The sequence below is a fragment of the Camarhynchus parvulus genome, unplaced genomic scaffold (genome assembly GCF_901933205.1).
Source record: "Camarhynchus parvulus unplaced genomic scaffold, STF_HiC, whole genome shotgun sequence".
Taxonomy (NCBI): Eukaryota; Metazoa; Chordata; class Aves; order Passeriformes; family Thraupidae; genus Camarhynchus; species Camarhynchus parvulus.
In genome coordinates this window covers 218,023-243,851 of record NW_022148237.1, presented here as the reverse complement: position 1 = coordinate 243,851, position 25,829 = coordinate 218,023, and the positions used below count along the sequence as shown (strand labels likewise).

At 56.9% G+C, this 25,829-nt stretch overlaps 3 protein-coding genes across 3 annotated transcripts in view; 2 read left to right on the top strand and 1 right to left on the bottom strand.

Moving 5' to 3' along the window:
- The window catches only part of FAU (FAU ubiquitin like and ribosomal protein S30 fusion), a 581,541-nt gene that overhangs the window by 537,997 nt on the left and 17,715 nt on the right, over window positions 1–25,829 (top strand). The gene's annotated exons all lie outside the window — the stretch shown is intronic.
- CAPN1 (calpain 1) lies at window positions 253–9,271 on the bottom strand. The gene is given in 23 exon segments (XM_030969953.1): window positions 253–595; window positions 728–786; window positions 1,291–1,407; window positions 1,485–1,563; window positions 2,342–2,410; window positions 2,487–2,551; window positions 2,641–2,698; window positions 3,059–3,124; window positions 3,219–3,258; window positions 3,344–3,555; window positions 3,663–3,674; window positions 3,900–4,078; window positions 4,149–4,309; window positions 4,384–4,458; window positions 4,532–4,617; window positions 4,691–4,774; window positions 4,857–5,025; window positions 5,102–5,235; window positions 5,662–5,780; window positions 6,282–6,351; window positions 6,809–7,076; window positions 8,604–8,713; window positions 9,027–9,271. Coding segments are annotated over 21 exon segments (2,148 nt in total). The 5' UTR covers window position 7,076; window positions 8,604–8,713; window positions 9,027–9,271; the 3' UTR covers window positions 253–568.
- SYVN1 (synoviolin 1) lies at window positions 12,400–25,716 on the top strand. The gene is made up of 16 exons (XM_030969890.1): window positions 12,400–12,482; window positions 14,003–14,143; window positions 14,372–14,464; window positions 15,108–15,260; window positions 15,856–15,904; window positions 16,994–17,097; window positions 17,181–17,307; window positions 18,078–18,177; window positions 18,772–18,837; window positions 19,836–19,955; window positions 20,650–20,783; window positions 21,753–21,890; window positions 22,478–22,624; window positions 23,615–23,801; window positions 24,596–24,677; window positions 25,558–25,716. Exons 2-16 carry the CDS (start codon window positions 14,012–14,014, stop codon window positions 25,714–25,716), a joined length of 1,791 nt encoding a protein of 596 aa, XP_030825750.1. The 5' UTR covers window positions 12,400–12,482; window positions 14,003–14,011.

Sequence of the window (25,829 nt, the reverse complement as noted above, 5' to 3'; positions counted from 1 at the left end):
TCCCCTCCCTGCCCTTCTCATCCCCTCCGAGTCACGGCAGCCTCGTCCTGCACCCCCCGCCCAGAAGACATCCTCAGGTTTTAAGTCACAACCACCAAAATATCCCAAAAATACGTGAATATAACCCCAAATCTGGGATCTATAACCCCAAAACAACCCCTAAACCTGATACGTTGCAGTGCCTTGAGATCCCCTCACCCCCTCACCTCGAGGGACAGAAAGAACTGCCAGAAAAAGGAGTTTTGACTTAAATAATATTTCTTTGGTTTTTATGTCATTTTTAATTTATACAATAAAAAAATCACTTGATGGCACCCGGGGGCAGCAGATCCCTGAAGCGAAGGATGACGGACCCGGGGCTCCGTCAGCACAGGAGGCACAAAAATCCGGAGGATTTGCCCCAAAAGGGCCGAGCGTGAGGTGAGGGAGGGACAGGGGGCTTTGGCAAAGCTCGGGGGGGGTCCTGTGTGACCCCCACCCCACCCCCCCATCCAGCCTTTTCTGCCGAAAAAAGCCAAAAAAAGGGAAAAACCGGCGCGGGGTCGTGGAAGGCACTTGGAGGGTCCGGTCAGGCGAACATGGTGAGCTGGAGCCACTGGGGAGAAGGAGGAGGAGGAGGGTGAGGGAGGAAGGGGAGCAGGGGAGGGTGAAGAAAGCGGAGGAAAAGCAAGAGAAGGATGGAGAGGAGGAGGAAGAGGAGGAGGAAGGCCTTGAGCTCCCTCCGTACCTGCAGCAGGTCGAAGGTGACGACGCCGTCCTGGTCCACATCCATGGCTTGGAAAAACCCTGAGGGGAAGGAAAGGTGTTGGGATTTTGGAAAATTCCATTCGTGAGGGAAAAGTGTGGTTGGGAAGGCCGGGGGTGATTTGGGATTGGGGTGGGAGGGATTGTTTGGGATCATTGGGGAGCACTGGGGATCTGGGAGGGATCATTTAGGATAAATGGGGATTGGGGTGGGAGGGATTGTTTGGGATCATTGGAGATCTGGGAGGGATGACTGGGGATTGGTTAGGAGGGATCATTTAGGATCATTGGGGTTGTTTAGGACTGGGTGGGAGGGATGGTTTGGGATCATTGAGGATTGTGGTGGGAGGGATTGTTGGGGATCATTGGGGATCTGGGAGAGATCATTTGGGATTGTTTGGGATTGGGCAGGAGGCATCATTTGGGATCATTGGGGATCGTGGTGGGAGGGATGGTTTGGGATCATTGGGGATCACTCAGGACTGCGTGGGAGGGATGGTTTGGGACCCTTTGGGAGGGTTTGGGACGGATGGTCGGGGTGCTCACGGAACATGGTCTCCAGGCGCACGAGGCAGCAGACGAAGCTGTCGAAGTCCAGCGCCAGGTCGGGCTCGGCGTAGCGGGTGATGAGCAGCTCGTGCAGCCTCTTGTTCAGCCGGTACCCTGGCACAGGGGACAGCCCGGGGGTCACCTGGGGGCCCTGGGGAGGGGAGGGGTCCTGGGGGGGTCCCGGGGGTCACCTGCAGCCTCCAGCGCCAGGCGCAGCTCGTAGGCGCTGATGGAGCCCGACTTGTCCAGGTCGAACTTGCGGAAGATGCTCTGGCAGGAACAGCCCCCCAGAGGAGCAGGGGTTACCCAAAATACCCCAAAATCCCCCCCAGAGGGGCAGGGGTTACCCAAAATACCCCAAAATCCCCCCCAGAGGAGCAGGGGTTACCCAAAATACCCCAAAATCCCCCCAGAGGGGCAGGGGTTACCCAAAATACCCCAAAATCCCCCCAGAGGGGCAGGGGTTACCCAAAATACCCCAAAATCCCCCCCAGAGGGGCAGGGGTTACCCAAAATACCCCAAAATCCCCCCAGAGGAGCAGGGGTTACCCAAAATACCCCAAAATCCCCCCCAGAGGAGCAGGGGTTACCCAAAACACTCCCAAATGTACCCCAAAATCCCCCCCAAAGGAACAGGGGTTACCCAAAATACCCCCAATGTACCCCAAAATCCCCCCCAAAACACCCTCATGTACCCCAAAATCCTCCCAGAGGAGCAGGGGTTACCCAAAATACCCCCAATGTACCCCAAAATCTGCCCCAAAGGAGCCGGGGACACCTAAAGCACTCCCATGTACCCCAAAATCCCCCCCAAAGGAACAGGGGTTATCCAAAATCCCCCCAATGTACCCCAAAATCCCCCCAAACTGGAGACCACCCATGAGAAAAGATCCCAAAATGTTCATCCCACACCCCAACAGCTCCAAAAAAGGGGGGAAAACAGTGTAGGGGGTGTCTCTAATGAGGAGAGAGACCCGAAAATCCCCCCAGAACGGGGGTCTCCCATGAGACAGACCCCAAAAGCCCCCCCAGGAGCCCCCAGACCCACCAGGTAGTTGCGGATGCGGTTCCAGAGCACGTTGAACTCCACCAGGCCCAGTTTCCCGTTCCCGTCTTTCTGGGGGAGGGGCGTTAAGGAAAGGGGGGTCCCAGGGATGCCCCCCGCGCCCCCCCAGCCCCCGGGCACAGGATACGTCCATCAGGTTCACCATGCTCCGGCAGGACTCCAGGCTGAAGCCCTTGGTCCGCAGATCTTTGTCTGGAATTGGGGATTTTGGGTGTTAATGAGGGATGTTAATGAGGGGGGCGGGGTTAATTAGGGTGGAACCCCCCCAAATCCCGGCTCACGTTTGGCGATGATGCGGTTGAGGATGGTCTGGAGCTCGGTGACGCTGATCTCCAGGTCCTGGGGAGGGGACACGGGGTGGCCACGGTGTCACCGATGAGCAGTGACATCATCGGCAACCAGTGACGTCACGGCCAACCAATGATGTAATTGGCAACCAATGACATCACTGCCAACCCATGACATCACTGCCGACCCATGACATCGTCACCAACAATAAAGTCATTGCTAACCAGTGACATCATGGCCAACAAGTGATGTCATCTACAATCAATGATGTCACAGCCAACCAACGACACCACAACCAACAATGATGTCATTGCTAACCAATGACACCACAGCCAAACAATGACATCATCATCAACCAATGACATCACCACCAACCCCTGAGCTCACGGCCAACCGCCACCGCTGCCTTACCGGCCCCGCCAGCTGCTTGAAGAGCTGCTTGAAGTTCTCATCGATTTTGCTCTCCCTCAGCACTTTCTGGGGGAAGAATCGGCCATTTTGGAAACTGCCAAAAGCGGCCATTTTGGGAACCGCCCCGGCCCACCAACCCATCCTCCCGTCCCCGGCTGACCTCGTCCGGCAGCGTGGCCTGGATCTTGTCGTCCATCTCCCTGCGGACAGACAGACAGACAGACACAGAGCGGGCTGAGCGCGGGCGCGGCGCTCGGCGGCCGGCGCTGCGGCGGCGACGCTTACTCGGTGCCGGCTTTCTTCTCGGAGAAGACGCGGAGCACGAAGTCGCCCTCCTTGTTGGGCTCGAAGGTGGAGGGCACCACGATGTACTCGCCGGGCGGCAGGCGGAAGCGCGTGCTCACCTCGCGCAGGTTGATGAACTGCTCGGAGCGCGCGCGCGACGCGTTGGCCAGGAAGAACTCCCGCTTCAGGTGCACGCCCGACCTCCCCACGTACTGCGGGCACCGGGGGGAAACGCTCCAAAACTGCCCCAGAAGCTGCCCCAAAAACACCCCCGGGGGCGGAATGGCCTGAAACGGCACTGCCGGCACCTGGAACTCACCTCGGGAGGGACCTCTGCGGAGAGAGGACCTCGGTTGGTGACAGGTGACACCAGGTGACACCAATTAAAGCCAGCTGACCCCAACTGACCCTAGGTGACCCCAGCTGAAACCAGCTCAAGCTGGTTGACCCCAGTTGACTCTAGTTGACACCAATTAATGCCAGTTGATTCCAGCTGACCCCAGTCAATGCTGGTTGACCCCAGTCAAGGCCGGTTGACCCCAGCTGATCCCATTACCTCATAGACAGCAAATCCAATGGTCTCCATGTCCTTGCCGTAGCGGCGCTCACGCCGCCGGTGCTTCTGCATCAGCGCCAGCAGGAAGCTGCAGCCCGGCTCTCGCCCGCCGTCCTCATCCCTGTCATCGTCCACCTCCTCCAGCTGGATCTTGAACTGGGGGTTGATCCAGAACGTGGCTGCAGAGGGGGCAGAGGAGGCTCAGCGGCCGCCGGGGGCCGTGGGCCCGGGGCCGCCCCTGGCGCGTACCGGGGTAGTTGCGGCAGCCGCCGGCGGTGCTGCCGCGCCGCCACGTCCCGTCGTAGAGCCGCGTGTTCCACTTGCGGAACGTGCGGGACTGCAGCGCGTCCGGGGTGAGGTTGCAGATCTCCAGGCGGGTGAATTCCCGCAGGAAATCCCGGAAGGACATCCTGCAGGAAGAGTTTGGCCTTGTTTCCAGGCACAAAACGGGTGGGAAAAGGGGTTTGAGTTGAAGTTTTCCTACCAGAATTCGCCGTCTTCCATCTTGACCATGAGCTGCTGGCGCAGCGCCGGCTCCACCGCGTGCCACTCGGCCGAGCTGTGGGGACAGCAGGGTCAGCGGGGCCCCGGCTTCGTTACCGCTAACGAGCCTGGCGCTAACGAAGCCTCACCCGTCGCTCCAGGCTCCCGTCCACTCCACCTCTCCCCAGGGATTGCGCATCCGGATGAGCTCCAGGGCCTGCCCGCGGTACGGGATCTGCAGACGGCACCGTCAGGGCTCCACCACCCAAAATCCCCCGTTTTCCCCCCAAACCGGTGCCCACCCTCACCTGCTTGGCGCCGGTCACCGAGTAGGCGTGGCCCTTCACCAGCTTCTTGAAGGTCACCGCCTCCATGTCGAAGGCGCTCGTTATCTGCGAGGAGCCACCGCGGCGTTACCCAGAGAATGACCCCAAATCCTGCAGATTTTGCCCCAAAACGCCCCGGGTGGCTCACGTCAATGGAGCAGCCAAGCAGAGAGCCGCGCTCCAGCGCCTTGAGGATGATCTGGTAGAGGTCGGCCGGGGGCCGGCGCAGGTCGAACCACTCGGTGACGCCGCCCGTGAAGTCCTCGAAGCCCTCGGAGGTGCTGCCACCCGACAGAGCCTCGTAGCAGCCGTTCACCCTGTGTGACAACCGGGGCGATTTTTGGGGGATTCTGCCCCAAAACAGGTGTGGGGAGGAGCGGGGAGGGGCCGTACTTGGCGTAGGCCTTTTCCAGCAGCGCGCTTCAGAACTCGGAGCCCTCGGCCGAGTGCACGAAGAGCAGCTTCCCGTCCTTGGTGGGCAGGAAATCGTCCACCACCACGTCCAGCCACTCGCCAAACTGCCAGATCTGGGGGGACGAGGAAGGGGAACCCCCAGGTTCATGCAGGGAAGGAGATTTTGGGGGAAAAACGCGCAGTTTGGGGTCCCACAAGGCAGCGAGGAAGTGGAGTTACCACAATGGGAGTGGGACATGAGGAACTGGGTGGGAAAAGTACTGGGGGATCCTCCCAAAATTGGAGGTGCGACCAAAATGGTGGAGGGAATCCTTAAAACGCTGGGGATCACCCCAAAACTGCAGAGTGGAGCCCCAAAACTGTAGGGGATCCCCTCAAAACGGTCAAGGGGAGGCCTAAAAAGGTGAAGAAAGCCCCAAAGTGATGCGGGAACCTCTCAGAACGACAAGAAGAGCCGTGAAGCGATGCTGGGAGCCCCAAAACGTTGGGATTTGCACCCAGAATGGCAGAGGGGAGCGCCGAGGGCGGGCTTTGCTGACCTGGAAGTGGAAGATGCCGGCGTAGCCCTGCTGGAAGCTCTGCCCGTGCGGCACCACGCGGTGCAGGAGGGTCTCGTTGAGCGTCAGCGAGGCGATGGCCGCCAGCAGCCAGCAGTCACCTGGGCAGCACCAAAACCATCGCTCGGACCCCACAGATTTGGGGCAAAGAAGGACAGAGGGACACAGACAGGGAATGGGGGTTTGGGGGAGAATTTGGGGGTTTTGGGGGTGAAGTGGGAAAAACGCACCCGGGATTTGGGGGAAAAACGGGGGGACGGGTGTTTTGCACGGGGGTGGGGGTTTGGGGGGGATTTGGGGTTTTTTGGGGTGAAACAGGAAAAATGTGCTTGGGATTTGGGGGAAAACCAGGATTGAGATGCATGTTCCGCACATGGATGGGGTGTTTGGGGTAGAATTTGGGGTTTTGGGGGGGGAATTCGGAGTTTCCCCCCAGATTTGGAGTCCTGCTCGTGTCGGGTTGGAGGAATTTTGGTGAGTTGAGAGCGGCGCCGTTCTGGGGTAAAAAGCAGGAATTCCGGGGGCAGAGAAGGACAGAGAGATCCCAAATCCCCACGGATTTGGGACAAAGAAGGACAGAGGGACAGAGGAGGATTCCTCACCCAGCGCTCCCTGGCAGATGTCGGTGCGCGTGGCGCCGTCCACGATGAACTGCGGGCGCGGGCACAGCTCCTGCAAGAGGGAAAACCCAAAATTTGAGGCAATTTGAGATAATTGAGAAAACCACACGGTTTTGGGGAGGATGGGTGACCTGTGCCAGGGCCTCAGCACCCTTCTGGTAAAAAATTTCTTTCTAATACCTACCAGAAAAAACGGTTTTCTTTCAATTTGTAATAATTACCCCTTAGCACAATTCTCACTAACGTTAGAAACAGAAATTTTTGTCAAAGACTGTTTTTTGGAAGACAACTTGAGAATTTGGGGTTTGTTTTGGTTTGTTGGTTAGAGGAGGTTTTGTTTGTTTTGCTGTTTCTTTTTATTGCATCGCTCTGCTGCTAGGATTCACCTCCTAGACAGCGTTTTCAGGAATCGAATACGCACAATTGAAAATAACATCGCTGTTTTTGAAGAGAAATGTACGTTTTGAAGCGAGCTCTCTGGGGAATGACGGCAGCGGAGCCGGGCTCACCGTGGGTCTCTTCCACTGCACGCCGCGGGTTTTGGAGGAGCCGGGGCCCAGCTCGCGGAAGCCCAGCGAGGAGGCGGCCGGGGGGAACGCGGGGTCCCGGAACAGGGTCCCGGAGCTGCGGCACTCCTGGGCCAGCTGCCCGAAATCCTGGCCCAGGTACCGCACGGCGTTGTCGTGCCGGCCCAGCCCCAGCTCCTTGGCGCGCTGGCGCCGCACCTGAGCCGAGACGCCCGTGCAGAACACCGGCACCACGGGCGGCTCCGCCATCCTGCGGGACACGGAGGGGACAGTGATGGGGGCTGCGGGGGAGGGGGGGGAAATGGGGGGTCTGCGTGGGGATGGGGGTTTGGGGTGAAACAGATAAAATGTGCTTGGGATTTGGGGGAAAATGGGGAAAAAAATGGGGGGTTTGGGGGAGGAAGTGCTCTTTGGGGATGGGGGGGGTTGGTGGGGTGAAACAGGAAAATGTGCTCAGGATTGGGGGGAAAAATGGGGAAAAATGGGGTTTGGGGTGGGGTCTCAGCATTGGGGATGGGGGTGAAACAGGAAAATGTGCTCAGGATTGGGGGAAAATGGGGGAAAATGGGGGGTCTGCATGGGGATGGGGGTTTGGGGTGAAACAGGAAAATGTGCTCAGGATTGGGGGAAATGGGGGAAAAATGGGGGTCTGCATGGGGTTTGGGGTGAAACAGGAAAATGTGCTCAGGATTTGGGGGAAATGGGAGGTCTGCATGGGGAGGGGGATTTGGGGTGAAACAGATAAAATGTGCTTGGGATTTGGGGGAAAATGGGGGAAAATGGGGGTCTGCATGGGGAGGGGGATTTGGGGGGAATTTGGGGTGAAACAGATAAAACGTGCTCGGAATTTGGGGTTTTGGGGGGGGTGAGATGTGTGGTCTGCATGGGAATGGGGGAATTTGGAGTTTTGGGGGAGATTGGGGCATTTGGGGGTGAAACTGGAAAAATGCACTTGGGATTTGGGGAAAAATGGGGGTGAGACGCATGTTCCGCGTGGGGATGGGGGAATTCGGGGTTTTGGAGGGGGATTTGGGGTTTTTGGGAGAGAATGTGGGGTTTTTCGGGGTGAAACTGGAAAAATGCTCTCAGGATTCAAGGAGAAGCAGGGTTGGGACTTGTGTTCTGCATGGGGGTGGGGGTCTGGGGAGAGATTGGGGGTTTTGGGGGGAATTTGGGGTTTCCCCCCAGATTTGAAGTCCTGCCCGTGTCAGGTTGAAGGAAATTGGGACCATTTTGGTGAGTTGAGAGCGACGCTGTTCTGGGGTAAGAAAACGGGAATTCCAGGGGCAGGGAAAGTCACACAGATGCCAAATGCTGGGGTTTCACCCCGAAATGGCCCTGTCAGAGGGAACTCCTGACAATCCCGGCACGGGACAGCCCCAAAGGCCGAGGAAACCGGGGGAAAGTGCCCCAAACTGGTCCTGCAGGTTGAGGTGGGGCCGCAGGCGTGGCCCCCAGGGCCTTCCTCAAGCCCTGGGGAGGTTCATTAAGCATTGGGGTGGTTAATTAAGCACTAGGTATGTTAATTAAACGCTAATTAGAGCCACCAAGGAGTGACAGAGCCGTGACAGGGGTAGGAACAGGGTCACCCCCCTCCCAAAATGAGGCCAAACACGGGGGATTCTGTCACCCCAAAACCCAGCACAGCCCAAGAGTCAAGGACATCCCAAACTCGAGGATTGTGCCCCAAAAGTGCAGAAATTAACCCCAAAATGGGGGTGAGGGGCAGTCCCACCCAGGGGTCCCCCCAGTTCCCCGTGCCCCCCTCGCCACGTACGTTTTTGGGGTGCAGTTGGCAGGAACGGCCTCTTTTCACCCCGTTTGGGGGCCTGCAGCCCCGGCAGGAGCTCAGCCGCCCCTCCTGCCCCACGCCTGGGCAGGAAGCACCTGATCAGAATGAAAAACCCCAAAGTGACAACCAGCAAAGTTCCAGGAAAAGCAGCAGCACCCCCCATTCCCCAGCACCCCAAAATCCCCTTTTTTGGCCAAACCGCGGCTCGGGGGGTGGGGTGGGGGAGCCCCCCCCCAGCTCCCAGCCCTTTCCCGGCTGCGGGAATTGAAGGGAGGAGGCCCCGGGGGCGCTTTTTGCCCGTTCTCGCGGGGTTTTGCCCCGTTCCGGAGTTGTGTAATGGGGTCCGGAGGTGCTCCCGCTGTGTCACCGGCTGTCCCCGGCCGTCACCTCCCGGGGCCCGCTCCGTACCTCGGCTCTGCTCTGCTGCGGGGGGCGGCGCTCCCGGGATCGCCGCTTTTATTTGTGGGGGGAAAGGAAAAACAGCGGCAAAAGCGAAATTTCTCACCCCAAACTTCCCCGAGCAGGAAGGCGAGGCCGCCCCCGCCCTCCCCCCCCCAGCCCGAGGCTCCTCCCTGCGCCGCTCCCTCCCTAAGGGGGGCGGGGAGGGGCACGGAGAGGGTTTGGGGGCGTTTGGGGCGATTTTGGGGCGTTTGGGGCTGGTCGGGATCCGGCGGGGCTTTCACCGCATTGAAGGGGGGGAGGGGCGTGGGTGGGGCTGGACATGGGGGGGACATTGGGGGTGGGGAGGGGGACATGGAGGGGACATTGGGGGGCTGGACAGGGGGGGACATTGGGGGTGGGGAGGGGGGGACATGGGGGGACATTGGGGGTGGGGGGGCTGGACATGGGGGGGGACATTGGGGGGACTTGGGGGCGGGACATGGGGGGACATTGGGGGTGGGGAGGGGGACAGGGGGGACATGGGGGTGGGGGGGGATATTGGGGGGTGGGGAGGGGGACATTGGGGAGGGACATTGGGGGCTGGACAGGGGCAGAAATTGGGGGGGACACGGGGGGATGGGGAATGGGGGACATCGGGGGGGACAAGAGGGAGACGGACACGGGGGGGGACATTAGGGGGGTGGGCAGGGGGGAAATGAGGGGGGCTGGACAAGAGGGGAGGGGCGTGGGTGGGGCTGGGCGGGGGTGGGACATTGGGGGAGGGGGCTGGGCGGGGGTGGGACATCGGGGGCACATTTGGGGGGACATTGGGGGGGGTGGGACATTTGGGGGGGTGGACACGAGGGGGACACTGGGGGGGACAAGAGGGAAATGGACACGGGGACATTGGGGGGGGGACAAGGGGGAGATGGACACGGGGGGACATTGAGGGGGGCTGGACACGTGTGACACCCTCACCCTGGACCACCCCCAAATCAGATCCCACTCCCCCTTCTTAATTTGTTTTCACCATTTTTCCCCACAGAAAAAAAACCCCACAACCAACAAAAAACCCAAATTAAGCATTTTTAATATGTCGCGCATTTTCTACATTTTTTTGCCCATTTTCTACATTTCTCCCCCAAAAATGAGGAGGAGGCAGGAGGGGACTCGGGGAGAAAAGGAACAATTCTGGGCAATTTGGAAGAGTTTGGGTGAGAAATAAAACGGAAATAGGAAAAAAAACTGAGAAGATTTCACCCCAAACCACCAGCTGGGACGGCAGGAAAGAGACACTTGAGAGCAAAAATGGGGCTTGGGTTAAAAAACCCCCAAATTGGTTGATAAAAACCAAAGAAAAGGCACTGGGGGTGTGGAGCAGCCCCAGTTCCAGGAGGTTTTGGGCCAAAAGCAAATAAAAGCCAATTTTGGGACAAAACAAAAAAAAAAAGGCCAAATTTAGGGGCAAAAATTAGGAAAAAAAAAAAAAGCCAAATTCTGGGCCAAAAGCAAAAAGGGACCAATTTTAGGGTTAAAAAACAAGAAAAAAGGGCCCAATTTGGGGCCAAACCAAAAAAGGACAAATTTCCACCCAAAAGGGCCCAAATTGCACACTAAAGAAAAGGGAAATTGGGTCCAGAGTCGCTGTAAAATCCCCAGTTTTGAGGATTTCTTTGCCCTGGCCCTGTCTGGGCTTTCAGGGTTACCCCAGGGTTGGTTTTGGGTGGGATTCAGGGGGATTTTGGGTAAATCTGCAGCAATTTGGGAATGGGAATTGGAGGAGGACTCTGAGGGTCTGGGGTTTGGCCACCTTTGGGGTTAATTAGGGGTGTCATTAGGGTTCCCTACTTCATTAATGGAGGCATTGCTTAATTAGAGCCTCCCACTTTATCAGCAAGAATATCCTGAGAGCCCCGTGCTTCATTAAACCCCCCCCAGTTTATTATGGGGGCTTCATTAGGGACCCCCACTTAATTACTGGGGGCATCATTAGGGCCCCAATTAAGGCAGGAATTCGTTAAGGCCCCAATTAAGGACTCACAGGGCAGGGGGTTGCATTGCTCGTGGGCAGCCAGCAGCGCCATGGCCAGCAGGTCCTGCAAAATGGGGAAAAACCAGCAGCTTTAGGTAAAAAAACAGCTAAATTCAGGCAAAAAAAGTTGTTTTTATTGAAAGGAAATAGAACAAAAAGGTGGTTTTGCTTGGACTGACCTTGTCAGAGAGCCTGGAGAGGAACCACGGTGTCTTCTTGAAGAGAAGAAAAACAATACAAAAATTAATTTTGAGGGAAAACTGCCTGGTTTGGGGGCTCTGGAATGAGAGGGGGGGGCTTTACCCAGTTTGAGGGTACCCCAAGGACCCCCAGAACAAGAATCAGCATTTAACCCCCTAAAAGCTTCAAGTGACCCCCAAAACCCCCAAAGCCAACCTTTTGAGCGCCTAAAAAGCCCAAAATCCCCCCAAAACCACAGCAAGCGTTTAATCCCCAAATGCTCAGAGTGAGCACAAGTTTAATTCGGTCTCGTACCTCTCTGCCTCGCTCATGCCACAGGATTAAAGGCTTGCCTGAAGTTTAAGCCATCCTTTGCTATATTTTAGTAAGATTTAAGGCGCTGAATCGATTTTCTGCTGCCAAAACAGGAAAAAGCGACAAAATCCCCTCAGGGGCTCCGGCGCCTTCCCGCCTTTTTTCCTTCGCCTCAACGACCTTAGCCCCGACCCCTTCCCGGGAGCCGCCTTCCATAGGCCGCGATGTCAGGCCCTCAGCCAATCAGAATACAGAGATTTACCAAGCCACGCCTCATTCCCTAGTTGATGCGATATCAGCCAATCAGAGATGAGGCGCGCAAAGCAGACGTCGCTGATTGGCTGGACGCCGTGAGGGAGAAGTGCGAAGGGAGGGGTGGTTTGTGAGGGTTTCTGAGGGGAAGGGATCGGGGAAGGCGCTGCGGACGAGAAGCGTCGGGGGTGAAACGGGGAGAGGAGACAAACCCGGCTCGTGCTGGGCGGCCCCGCGGAGCTGAGGGCGCCGCTTCCCTCGCCCGCGCCGCCCCTCCCTTAGCAACAGCCGCCGGCCAAGCGGGGGGATTTTTCTGATTGGTCGAGCCCCGCCGCGCCTGGCCAATGAGCGCGAGCCACGGGACCCTGCGCGTCCCCGCCCACCCTGCGCCGGCTGCGGGGCCGCCCGGAGCGTACCAAGCGCGGGCTTGCAGGGGGGGGGAGCCCAGCGGTTCGGGGTTTAGAGGGGTCACGGCCTCTCACAATCCCCGTTCAGGGGAGGACGAGGGGGCTCTCAGGATCTCTATAGGGAGAAGCTGCTCTGGGGAGCGAGGTGGGGAGAGCAGGTAGGGAGTGAACGCCCCTGGTCTCCCCCCGGACAGCGGGTGGTGCGGTCCGGGCGGAAGTGAGGTGTCGCGCGCTGAGGCGGTTCCGGTGTGGGAGCAGCCGGGGCTGGGCTGGGGGGCTGAGGCGGGGTCGGGCCCGGTGAGTCCCGGGGGCTCCGGGGGCCCCGGGGGCGGCAGCGGGGCCTGGGGGCGGGCGGGGAACCGGGGAGGCCTCGGGAGGAACCGGGGGCAAAGGGGGGCTCGGGGGGAGCGGAGGGAGCGGTGACAGTTGGGGTTCCTGGGGAGGAGGGGACGCGGATGTGAGGGGGGTGAGGGGTGTGAGGGGACATTGAGGGGGGACAGAGGGACAGGGCCGGGGGACAGAGGGACACGGACGGGACAGATGGACACGGACGGGACAGGCAGACGTGGGGGGAGCTGAGGGTTTGGGGGCATGGGGGGGACAGAAGGACGTGGAGGGGACAGACGGACAGGGAGGGGACAGACGGACAGAGTGACAGCGGCCACGGAGGTGCCACCACAGTGTGGGACAGCAGCCGGCGCTGCCAGTGGTCACCGAGAGCTCGCTTTAAAGAATCTCATTTAATTATCACAGGAATCGTTAATGAGCTAAAAAATCACCTTCGGGGGCAGCCCCAAGCCCCTGGAGTGTGGTTAAATCCAGGAGTTTTGGGGTTAAATGTGGGTTAGTTCGGGGTTTAATCCCCATTTTTGTGGGTTCCAGGCCGAGGCCATGCTGTGTGTAATGGCAGGAGCTGATCCCTGATTTTGGGGTTAAATGTGGGTTAAATTTGCGATTAAATGTGGATTATTTTTGAGATTAAATTCTCATTTTTGTGGGTTCCAGGCTGGTCATGGCCGGCAGCCTGATGGCTGATTCTGGGGTTAAATGTGGATTATTTTGGAGGTTAAATGTGAATTATTTTGGAGGTTAAATGTGAATTATTTTGGAGGTTAAATGTGGATTATTTTGGAGGTTAAATGTGGATTATTTTGGAGGTTAAATGTGGATTATTTTGGAGGTTAAATGTGGATTATTTTGGGGTTAAATGTGAATTATTTTGGAGGTTAACTGTGGATTATTTTGGAGGTTAAATGTGAATTATTTTGGAGGTTAAATGTGGATTATTTTGGAGGTTAAATGTGGATTATTTCTGGGGTTAAATGTGGATTATTTTGGGGTTAAATGTGGATTATTTTGGGGTTAAATGTGAATTATTTTGGAGGTTAACTGTGGATTATTTTGGAGGTTAAATGTGAATTATTTTGGAGGTTAAATGTGAATTATTTTGGAGGTTAAATGTGGATTATTTTGGAGGTTCAACCCCATTTTTGGCTGTTCCAGGCACTGGTCATGGCGGGAGCCTCATGGCTGATTTTGGGGTTATTTTTTGGGGTGAATTGTGGATTGTTTTGATGTTAAATATGGATTATTTTGGTTTTGTTGGGGTTTCCAGGCCGAGGCCATGCTGTGCACAGCCCTGGTCATGGCAGGAACCTGACGGCTGATTTTGGGGTTAAATGTGGATTACTTCTGGGGTTAAATGTGGATTATTTCTGGGGTTAAATGTGGATTATTTCTGGGGTTAAATGTGGATTATTTTGGGGTTAAATGTGGATTACTTCTGGGGTTAAATCTCTGGTTTTGGGGGTTTCCAGGCCGAGGCCATGCTGTGCACAGCCCTGGTCATGGCCGGCAGCCTGGCGCTCACCACGGCCGTGGTTGCCCACGCCTATTACCTGAAGCACCAGTTCTACCCCACCGTGGTTTACCTCACCAAATCCAGCCCCAGCATGGCCGTGAGTGCTTCGTTCTTTATTAACCGCCCCTAATTAACCCCTCATTAACTGACAGCCTGCCCACCCTGCCTCACTTCTGCTTTCGGGGGCGCTGAGGAGCTCCCCAAACCCCCTGGGACAGGAGCGGGGGTGGTTCCAGCCCATCCATCCCCCCCAGGGTGGGTTTGGGGTACCAAAGCCCCCCCAGGCTGTCCCCAAAATGCATTTTGGGCTCTGCTGGCCCTGCAGGTGTTGTACATCCAGGCCTTCGTGCTGGTCTTCCTGCTGGGCAAGTTCATGGGCAAGGTTTTCTTCGGGCAGCTGCGCGCGGCCGAGATGGAGGTGAGAGCTCTGGGGGAAGCTTGGGACTCCAAAAACTCTGTGGGGCTGATTTAGGGGGGAGTTTTTGATCCCAGAAATTCCTTGGGGCTGATTTAGGGGGGAGTTTTTGATCCCAGAAATTCCTTGGGGCTGATTTAGGGGGGAGTTTTGGACCCCAGAGGGTCTTTGGTGCTGATTTTGGGGGGGTTTTGGTACCATTTGGGGGGGTTTGTTGCCATCTTGAGAGGAATTTTTGGACCCCAGAAATTGTTTGGTTCTGATTTAAGGGAAATTTGGACCCCAGAATGTCTTTGGTGCTGTTTTGGGGGGAGAATTGATGGATTTTAGGGCAGGATTTTAAACCCTGAGAGTCTCTCAGTGCCACTTCGGGTGGGGATTTTGAACCCCAAGAGGTTTTGGGCCCCATTTTGGGGTGAATTTTGAACCCCCCAGGGTTTTTGGGGTGAATTTTGAGCTCCCAGGGGTTTTTGGGGTGAATTTTGAACCCCCCAGGGTTTTTGGGGTGAATTTTGAACCCCCAGGGTTTTTGGGGTGAATTTTGAGCTCCCAGGGGTTTTTGGGATGAATTTTGAACCCCCCCCCAGAGTTTTTGGGCCCTGTTTTGGGGTCCAGCTTTGGGGGCTCCCCTAAATCTGTCCCTCAGCACCTCCTGGAGCGCTTGTGGTACGCGGTGACCGAGACCTGCCTGGCCTTCACCGTCTTCAGGGACGACTTCAGCCCGCGCTTCGTCGCCCTCTTCACCCTCCTCCTCTTCCTCAAGTGCTTCCACTGGCTGGCCGAGGACCGCGTGGATTTTGTGAGTGTTGGCAGCAGGGAAAACAGCTCAAAAACGGCCCAAAAAACCCCCAAATCCAGCCCAAAATTTCAGCCAGAATCAACCCAGAACCTGACCAAAACCAGCCCAAAAATAACCCAAAGTCAGCCTAAACCAGCCCCAAAAATAATCTGAAATCAACCCGAAAATAAACCGAAAAATAACCCCAAATCAACGTAAACCAACCCCAAAATAACCCCAAATCAGCCTAAACCAGCCCAAACCCAACTGAAAATCAGCCCAAAACCAACCCAAAAATAACCTGAAACCAACCCGAAACCAACCCAAAAATAACCCAAAATCAGCCTAAACCAGCCCAAAAATAACCCCAAATCAGCTCTAACCAGCCCTAAATCAGCCTAAACCAACCCAAAACCCAACCCAAAAATAACCTGAAACTAGCCCCAAAATAACCCCAAATCAGCCCTAAAAATAACTCAAAGCCACCCCAAAAATAACCCGAAACCGACCCAAAATTTACCCAAACCCACCCCAAAATTTACCCAAACCCACCCCAAAGCAGCCCAAACCCCAACCCCAATTTTTTAATGGACAAATTGAATTTTTCTCCCCCCAGATGGAGAGGAGCCCCAACATCTCGTGGCTGTTCCACTTCCGAATCGTCTGTGAGCGCTCCTCATTTGCATAATTTTGGGGAACAACCCAAAAAAAACCCCAGGGCAGCCGAGTGTGCTGGGGCCTGATAACCCCAATTAACCTAATCAGCAGCGGTTCGTTAACGAGGGGGGGGTTGGGGGGGGTTAATGAGCTCTGGGGAGGGAAAACAAGGCCTGGGATCCAGGGCAAAACGGGGTGGAAAAATGGGATTTAGGGATTTACTGCCTAAAATGGGAAAAATGGGATTTAGGGGTTTACTGCCTAAAATGGGAAAAATGGGATTTAGGGGTTTACTGCCTAAAATGGGAAAAATGAGATTTAGGGATTTACTGCCTAAAATGGGAAAAATGGGATTTAGGGATGTGTTTCCAAAATGGGATTTAGGGATGTGTTTCCCAAAATCAGTAAAATGGGATTTAGGGATGTAATTCCTTCAAATTTTGAAGGGATTTTGGGGTTTTTTGGGAATTTTGAGGGACAGGAAGCTGCAAGGTGCAGCTGGGAGTGGAGAAATCTCCTAATTAAGCTCCTCATTAGTGGTGGGGTGTAGGACCCCCCCAGAGCTGCTCCCGAGGGTGGGACCTGTTCATTTTATGGGATCTGGTGATTTTTTGGGACCCGTTCATTTTTTGGGACCCATTCATTTTTTGTGATCCGTTCATTTTATGGGGTCTGTTCATTTTTTTGGGATCCGTTCGTTTTTTGGGACCCGTTCATTTTATGGGGTCTGTTCATTTTTTTGGGATCCGTTCGTTTTTTGGGACCCGTTCATTTTTTTGGGACCCGTTCATTTTTTTGGGATCCGTTCATTTTTTTGGGACCCGTTCATTTTTTTGGGACCCGTTCATTTTTTTGGGATCCGTTCATTTTTTTGGGACCCGTTCATTTTTTTGGGATCCATTCATTTTTTTGGGATCCATTCATTTTTTTGGGATCCGTTCATTTTTTTGGGACCCGTTCATTTTTTGGACTCTGTTCATTTCTTGGGACCCATTCGTTTTATGGGATCCATTCATTTTTTTTGGGATCTGTTGATTTTATGCGACCCGTTCATTTTTTGGCATCTTTTGTTGATTTTTTTGGGGATCTTCTCCCAGCCCTGATGTTCCTGCTGGGAATCCTGGACTTCCTCTTCGTCAGCCACGCCTACCACAGCATCCTGACCCGCGGCGCCTCCGTCCAGCTCGTCTTCGGCTTCGAGGTGGGTTGGGGGGGTCCCAGGGGGTCCCCGGGGCCCCTCCCGGGGCGGGGATGTCCCACCTGGCGCTGTCCCGCTGTCCCCAGTACGCCATCCTGATGACCATGGTGCTGACCATCTTCATCAAGTACGTGCTGCACTCCATCGACCTGCAGAACGAGAACCCCTGGGACAACAAGGCCGTGTTCATGCTCTACACCGAGCTCTTCACCGGTACCGGGGGCTCCGGGGGCTGCGGGAGCTCAATTAGGCCTTGCTTAACGAGGAGTTGAAGTGTTGGGGGGGTTGGTTGGTCAACGACGAGTCAAAGTCTTGGCGGTGCTCGGTTGATCTTCATCGGTCAACGACGAGTCAAAGTCTTGGTGGTGCTCGGTTGATCTTCATCGGTCAACGACGAGTCGAGGTCTTGGGGTTCAGTTGGTTTTGGTTGGTCAGCAAAGACTCAAAGTGTTGGTGGGGCTCGATTGATCTTCATTGGTCAACAAAGACTCAAAGTTTTGTTTTCCAGCGGGTTTTTGTTCATTAGCGATGATCCAAAGTGGTGGTGTTCAACTGGTGTAGGTGGTCAGCCAAAACTCAGAGTGTTGGTGGTGCTTGGTTGGCCAATGAAGACTCGAAGTTTTGGTGGGGCTCAATTGCTCTTCACTGGTCAATGAAAACTCAAAGTGTTGGTGGTGCTTGGCTGGTCTGGGTTGGTCAATGAAGAGTCAAAGTCTTGGCGGTGCTCGGTTGATCTTCATTGGTCAACAAAGAGTTGAAGTCTTGGTGTTCAGCTGGGTTTGGGTCATCAACAAAGACTTGGAAGTGACGGTGGTGCTCAGCTGGCCTTGGTTGGTCAATCGAGACTTGCTCACCTGTCCCAAAATTGGCCCAGGTGACCTTTGGGGTCCCACCTTGTCCCTCAAGCTGTCCCAAAATTGGCCCGGGTGGCTTTGGGGGGGTCCCACCTCATCACCTGAGCTGTCCCCGTGTGGTTCCCCCAGGGCTGATCAAGGTGCTGCTCTACATGGCCTTCATGACCATCATGATCAAGGTGCACACCTTCCCGCTCTTCGCCATCCGCCCCATGTACCTGGCCATGAGGTGAGGCCCCCTGGCTGGGACCCCGGTCCTCATCCCATCCCAATCCTGATCCCATCCCCATCCTAATCCTGATCCCATCCTGATCCCGATTCCATCCCAATCCTGATCCCAGTCTTGATCCCATCCCCAGTCCCATCCTGATCCCAGTCCTGATCCCATCCTGATCCCAATCCCGGTCCTGATCCTGATCCCAATCCCACCCTGATCCTGATCCCGATCCCAATCCCAATCCCAAACCCATCCCAAACCTGATCCCAGTCCTGATCCCATCCCCAATCCTATCCTGATCCCGGTCCTGATTCCATCTTGACCCTGATTCCATCCTGATCCCATTCTGATCCCAATCCCCATCTTGATCCCCATCCCAATCCTGATCCCGATCCTGATTCCATCCCAGTCCTGATCCCAATCCCGATCCTGATCCCATCCTCATCCCAATCGCAGTCTTGATCCCAGTCGTGATCCTGATCCCATCCCAATCCCGATCCCAATCCCAATCCCATCCTGATCCCAATCCCGAACCTGATCCCAATCCCAATCCCATCCTGATCCCATCCCGATCCCAATCCCGATCCCGCCCCGCTCTCTCCTCAGGCAGTTCAAGAAGGCCGTCACCGACGCCATCATGTCCCGCCGGGCCATCCGCAACATGAACACGCTGTGAGTGCTGCTTCCCCCAAAAACCCCAAATCAGCCCAAAACGCTGGGTAATCCACCCCAAAAACCCAAATCAGCCCAAAACCCTGGGTAATCCACCCCAAAAATCCCAAATCACCCCAAACCCTGGGTAATCCACCCCAAAACCCAAATCACCCCAAACCCTGTGTAATCCACCCCAAAAACCCCAAATCAGCCCAAACCCTGGGTAATCCACCCCAAAACCCCAAATCAGCCCAAACCCTGGGTAATCCACCCCAAAAACCCCAAATCAGCCCAAACCCTGGGTAATCCACCCCAAAAACCCCAAATCAGCCCAAACCCTGGGTAATCCACCCCAAAAACCCAAATCAGCCCAAAACCCTGGGTAATCCACCCCAAAAACCCCAAATCAGCCCAAACCCTGGGTAATCCACCCCAAAAACCCCAAATCAGCCCAAAACCCTGTGTAATCCACCCCAAAAACCCCAAATCAGCCCAAACCCTGGGTAATCCACCCCAAAAACCCCAAATCAGCCCAAAACCCTGGGTAATCCACCCCAAAAACCCCAAATCAGCCCAAAACTCTGCATTCATCCATCCCAAATCCCCACTGTGGATTTTTGGGACCAGCTGTGGGGTTTTGGGACCAGCTGTGGATTATTGGGATCACTGTGGATTTTGGGACCAGCTGTGGATTTTTTGGGACCGGCTGTGGATTTTTAGGAACAGCTGTGGGATTTTTTGGGACCAGCTGTGGATTATTGGGACCGGCTGTGGATTTTTTGGGACCGGCTGTGGATTTTTAGGACCAGCTGTGGGATTTTGGGACCAGCTGTGGATTTTTGGGACCAGCTGTGGATTTTGGGACCAGCTGTGGGATTTTGGGACCAGCTGTGGATTTTTGGGACCAGCTGTGGATTTTTGGGACCAGCTGTGGGATTTTGGGACCAGCTGTGGATTTTGGGACCAGCTGTGGGATTTTGGGACCAGCTGTGGATTTGGGGGCGCTCGTGGCGCAGGTACCCCGACGCCACGGCCGAGGAGCTGCAGGCCATGGACAACGTGTGCATCATCTGCCGCGAGGAGATGGTGACGGGCGCCAATCGCCTGCCCTGCAACCACATCTTCCACACCAGGTGCTCCCGACTGGGATCCCGGCGATTTGGGGGATTTTCGGGTGGTTTTGGGGATTTTGGAGTGGTTTGGGGATTTTCGGGTGGTTTTGGGGATTTTGGAGTGGTTTGGGGGATTCTTGGGGTGGTTCTGGGGGGTCACCACCACAGCTCTGCCAGCCTGCAGTGGCAAATCTGATCCCAATCCGGATCCTGAACCCATCTTAATCCCAATCCTGATCCTGATCCCAATTCCAATCCCAATCCCCAGCACTGCAGTGGCAGCTAACGAGGTCATTAGTTAATTCATGACTAATTAATTAGCGGTTCGTTAGTGGGGGAAGGGTTAAACTCCACTGGGTGGATCAGAGGGACATGGAGGGGTCTCGGGGGCCAACAGCTAATGAGAGGGGAATTAATTAACGGGTTAATTACAGCCAGGGGAATAAAGCAGGGGGGGTTTTGCTAATGAAGGTGTTAATGAAGGCGTTAATGAAGGTGCTAATGAAGGTGCTAATGAAGGTGTTAATGAAGGTGTTTGTTAATGAACCCCGCAGCTGCCTGCGCTCCTGGTTCCAGCAGCAGCAGACCTGGGGGCCAACGATGAACAAGAGGGGAATTAATTAACGGGTTAATTGCAGCCAGGGGAATAGAGCAGCAGAGGTTTCGGGGTGGCACTAATTAAGATGCTAACGAAGGTGTTAACGAACCCCGCAGCTGCCTCGCGCTCGTGGTTCCAGCGGCAGCAGACGTGCCCCACGTGCCGCATGGACGTGCTCAGGGCCTCGCTGCCCCCACAGCCGCCCCCGGAGGCGCCGGCACCGGCCCCGGCAGCGCCGGCACAGCCACCGAACTGTGAGTGGGACAGACGGACACACGGGCACGGGGACAGGGGGACAGGGAGGGGACAGGGACCCCCAAACTGTGAGTGGGACAGACGGACAGGGGGACAGGGACCCCCCAAAGTGTGAGTGGGACAGACGGACAGGGGGACAGGGGGACAGGGGGGACAGGGACCCCCCAAAGTGTGAGTGGGACAGACGGATAGACGGACAGGGAGGGGACAGGGGGAGAGGCCCCGTGGGCAGCCTGGGGTGTTCTCCCCGGGACATCCCGGTGTGGGAATTCCCACCTGGGAGATCCCGACAGTGCCATCCATGACCACCAGTGCCATCCCTCCCCACAGTGCCATCCCCCCCCACAGTGCCATCCCCACAGTGCCATCCATGACCACAGTGCCATCCCCACAGTGCCATCCATCCGCACAGTGCCATCTGCACAGTGCCATCCCCACAGTGCCATCCCTCCCCACCGTGCCATCCATGACCACAGTGCCATCCCTCCCCACCGTGCCATCCGCACAGTGCCATCCCCGCAGTGCCATCCATCCCCACAGTGCCATCCATCCCCGCAGTGCCATCCATCCCCACCGTGCCATCCCTCCCCACAGTGCCATCCCCACAGTGCCATCCATCCCCACAGTGCCATCCATGACCACCGTGCCATCCCCACAGTGCCATCCCCACCGTGCCATCCCTCCCCACAGTGCCATCCCCACAGTGCCATCCCCACAGTGCCATCCCCCCGCAGTGCCATCCATCCCCACCGTGCCATCCCCACAGTGCCATCCCCACAGTGCCATTCCAGCCTGGCACATTCTCCCCGTTCCCTTTGGGGTTGGGATTTGGGATTTCCAGCCTGGCACATTCCCCCGTTCCCTTTGGGGTTGGGATTTGGGATTTCCAGCCTGGCACATTCTCCCCGTTCCCTTTGGGGTCGGGATTTGGGATTCCCGGCTCTCTGAGCTCTGCCCTGTCCCCGCAGTTCCGCAGGGGCTGCTCCCGCCGTTCCCCCCGGGGATGTTCCCGTTCTGGCCGCCCGTGGGGCCCTTCCCGCCCCGCCCCGGCCCCGCTGGCCCGGCCCCGGCTGACGGGGCTGCTGCGGCTGCTGGAGCTGCTCCTGGTGAGTGCCCCCCGAATCCCACCCCGAATCCCACCCCGAATCCCACCCCGAATCCCACCCCGAATCGCACCCCAAATCCCACCCCGAATCCCACCCCGAATCCCACCCCAAATCCCATCCCAAATCCCACCCTGGCCCTTATCCCACCCCAAAACCCAAATCCCACCAAACCCCCTCCAAATCCCCACCCCCCCCAAAACCCATTCCCACTCCCTTTTCCCACCAAATTCCCCAAACCCAGCCCTCTCCCATTCCCCACCCCAAACCCCCCATTCCCCACCCCAAACCCCCATTTCCCACCCCAAACCCCATTCCCCACCCCAAACCCCATTTCCCACCCCAAACCCCATTTCCCACCCCAAACCCCACCCCACCCCAACCCCATCCCATCCCAACCCCCCCCCCAAACCCCCCATTTCCCACCCCAAACACACCCAAACCCCCCCCCCCCAAACCCATCCACCCCAAACCCCATCCCCACCCAAACCCCCATCACCCAAACCCCCATCCCCAAACCCACCACCCCCAAATCCCCCATTCCCCACCCCAAACCCCATTCTCCACCCCAAGCCCTGTCTGTCCCGCAGGTTCCCGGCCCGGTGCCGCTCCCGGTGCCGCTCCCGGTGCCGCTCCCGGTGCCGGTTCCGCGGGGTCGGAGCCGGGCGGGGCCGGGGCGGTGCCGGGGCTGCCGCTGCCCCCGCCCTGGGTGGGGATGCCGTGGCCGCCGCTCTTCGGTAGGATTTGGGGTTTGGGATTTGGGAATTGGGGGTTTGGGGACTGGAAATTGGAAATCGGGATCGGGGCTTTGGGGGTTTGGGATCTGGGATTGGGCATTTGGAGGTTTGGGGTTTTGGAAATTGGGATCGGGGAGTTATGATGGGGGGAATTGGGACTGGGGATTTGGGCATTTGGGGAATTGGAGATTTTGGAATTGGGGATTTGGGATTGGGGTTTGGAGTTTGGGGATTTGGGGTTGGGGAATTTGGGGATTGGAGGGTTGGGGGATTTGGGATCTGGGATTGGGGAATTGGGAATTTGGGGATTTGGGATTGGGATTGGGATCTGGGTTTGGGGATTTGGGATTGGGGATTTGGGGTTGGGAGATTTGTGAATTTGGGGGATTGGGGAATTGGTATCTGGGGATTTGGGAATTGGGAATTTGGGGATTGGGGAATTGGGAATTTGGGGATTTCGGATTGGGGGTTTGGGGGTTGGGATTGGGATCTGGGATTCGGGATTTGGGGATTGGAGGGTTGGGAGATTTGGGGATTTGGGGATTTGATGGAGCCCGTGCCCCCCCCGTTGCCCAGGGGTGCCCCCCATGCCGGTGATCTGGGGTTTGGGGATTTGGGGATTGGGAGTTTGGGGATTTAGGAATTCAGGGATTTGGGAATTCAGGGATTTGGGGATTTGGGGATTTGATGGAGCCCATGCCCCCCATTGCCCAGGGGTGCCCCCCATGCTGGGGATTTGGGGATTGGGAATTCAGGGATTTGGGAATTCAGGGATTTGGGGATTGGGAATTCGGGGATTTGGGGATTGGGGATTTGGGGATTTGATGGAGCCCGTGCCCCCCCCGTTGCCCAGGGGTGCCCCCCATGCCGGTGATCTGGGGTTTGGGGATTTGGGGATTTAGGAATTCAGGGATTTGGGGATTGGGAATTCGGGGATTTGGGGATTGGGAATTTGGGGATTTGATGGAGCCCGTGCCCCCCGTTGCCCAGGGGTGCCCCCCATGCCGGTGCCCCCCGCCGGCTTCGCGGGGCTGACGGAGGAGGAGCTGCGGGCCATGGAGGGACACGAGCGGCAGCACCTGGAGGCGAGGCTGCAGTGCCTGCACAACATCCACACCCTGCTGGACGCCGCCATGCTGCAGATCAACCAGTACCTGGGCGTGCTGGCCACCATCGGGTACTGGGGGGGACTGGGGGGGACTGGGAGGGACTGGGATGGGCTGGGAGGGACTGGGAGGGACTGGGATGGGCTGGGAGGGACTGGGATGGACTGGGAGAGATTGGGAATGGACTGGGAGAGATGGGAATGGACTGGGAATGGACTGGGAGGGACTGGGATGGGACTGGGAGGGACTGGGATGGACTGGGATGGACTGGGAGGGACTGGGATGGACTGGGATGGGCTGGGAGGGGCTGGGAGGGACTGGGATGGACTGGGAGAGATGGGATGGGCTGGGAGGGACTGGGAGGGACTGGGATGGACTGGGAGAGATTGGGATGGACTGGGATGGACTGGGACAGACTGGGATGGACTGGGACAGACTGGGAGAGATGGGAATGGACTGGGAGGGACTGAGATGGACTGGGATGGACTGAGATGGACTGGGATGGACTGGGATGGACTGGGAGAGATGGGAATGGACTGGGATGGACTGGGATGGACTGGGAATGGACTGGGAGGGACTGGGAGAGATTGGGATGGACTGGGATGGACTGGGAATGGACTGGGATGGACTGGGAGGGACTGGGTTATACTGGGATGGACTGGGATGGACTGGGAGGGACTGGGAGCACTGGGAGGGACTGGGTTATACTGGGATGGACTGGGAGGGACTGGGAGGGACTGGGAGCACTGGGAGGGACTGGGTTATACTGGGATGGACTGGGAGGGACTGGGAGGGACTGGGAGCACTGGGAGGGTCGGTGCTGTCCCCCCCCCCCACTTGGGGGTGACTCTGGGACCCCCCCCAGGACCCCCGAGCCCCCGCGCCCCGTGAGACCCCCCCGGAGGAGCCCCCGGCCCCGGGACCCTCGGGAGGCGCCGGAGGCAGCGGTGAGAGAGGGGCCCGACCTGGGCTGGGCTGGGCAAACCGGGTTAAACTGGGTTAAACTGGGCTGAACTGGGCTGAACTGGGTTAAACCGGGTTAAACTGGGCTGAACTGGGTTAAACCGGGTTAAACTGGGCTGAACTGGGTTAAACTGGGTTAAACTGGGTTAAACCGGGTTAAACTGGGCTGAACTGGGTTAAACCGGGTTAAACTGGGCTGAACTGGGTTAAACTGGGCTGAACTGGGCAAACCGGGTTAAACTGGGTTAAACTGGGCTAAACTGGGCTGAACTGGGTTAAACCGGGTTAAACTGGGCTAAACCGGGTTAAACTGGGCTGAACTGGGCTGAACCGGGTTAAACTGGGCTAAACCGGGTTAAACTGGCTTAAACTGGGTTAAACTGGGTTAAACTGGGCTAAACTGGGCTGAACTGGGTTAAACCGGGTTAAACTGGGTTAAACCGGGTTAAACTGGGCTGAACTGGGTTAAACCGGGTTAAACTGGGCTGAACTGGTCTAAACCGGGGCAAACCGGGTTAAACTGGGCTGAACTGGGCTGAACCGGGTTAAACCGGGTTAAACTGGGCTAAACCGGGTTAAACCTGGTTAAACTGAGTTAAACTGAGTTAAACTGGGCTGAACTGGGTTAAACTGGGTTAAACTGGGTTAAACCGGGTTGAACTGGGCTGAAGTGGGTCAAACTGGGCTGAACTGGGTTAAACTGGGTTAAACTGGGTTAAACCAGGTTGAACTGGGCTGAAGTGGGTCAAACTGGGCTAAACTGGGGCCGAGCTGGGTTAAACCGGGCTAAAGTGGGTTAAACTGGGGCTGAACTGGGCTAAACTGGTCCAAACTGGTTCTGCACCGGGTTAAACCGGTGCAAAGCGGCCGTCCCTGGTGCGCCCCGCAGACGCGGCCCCCGCTGAGGATGAGGAGGAGGCGGCCGAAGGCGCCGAGCCCCGCGAGGGCCCCGAGCCCCGCGAGGGCCCCGACACGGCCGAGCTGCGGCGGCGGCGGCTGCAGAGGCTGGGGACCCCCCACTGACCGGGACCCCCAAAGTGACCCCAAATCCCCCCAGGACCCCCAGAACCCCCAAACTGACCGGGACCCCCAAAAGTGACCCCCAAATCCCCCCCAGGACCCCCTGACCGGGACCC

Coding starts and splice junctions, on each gene's coding strand:
- SYVN1 (XM_030969890.1), top strand. CDS start 14,012: ATGCTGTGCACAGCCCTGGTCATGGCCGGCAGCCTGGCGCTCACCACG. Junction 17,098..17,180: donor AGCTCGTCTTCGGCTTCGAG/GTGGGTTGGGGG, acceptor CGCTGTCCCCAG/TACGCCATCCTGATGACCAT. Junction 21,891..22,477: donor GGCTGCTGGAGCTGCTCCTG/GTGAGTGCCCCC, acceptor TCTGTCCCGCAG/GTTCCCGGCCCGGTGCCGCT.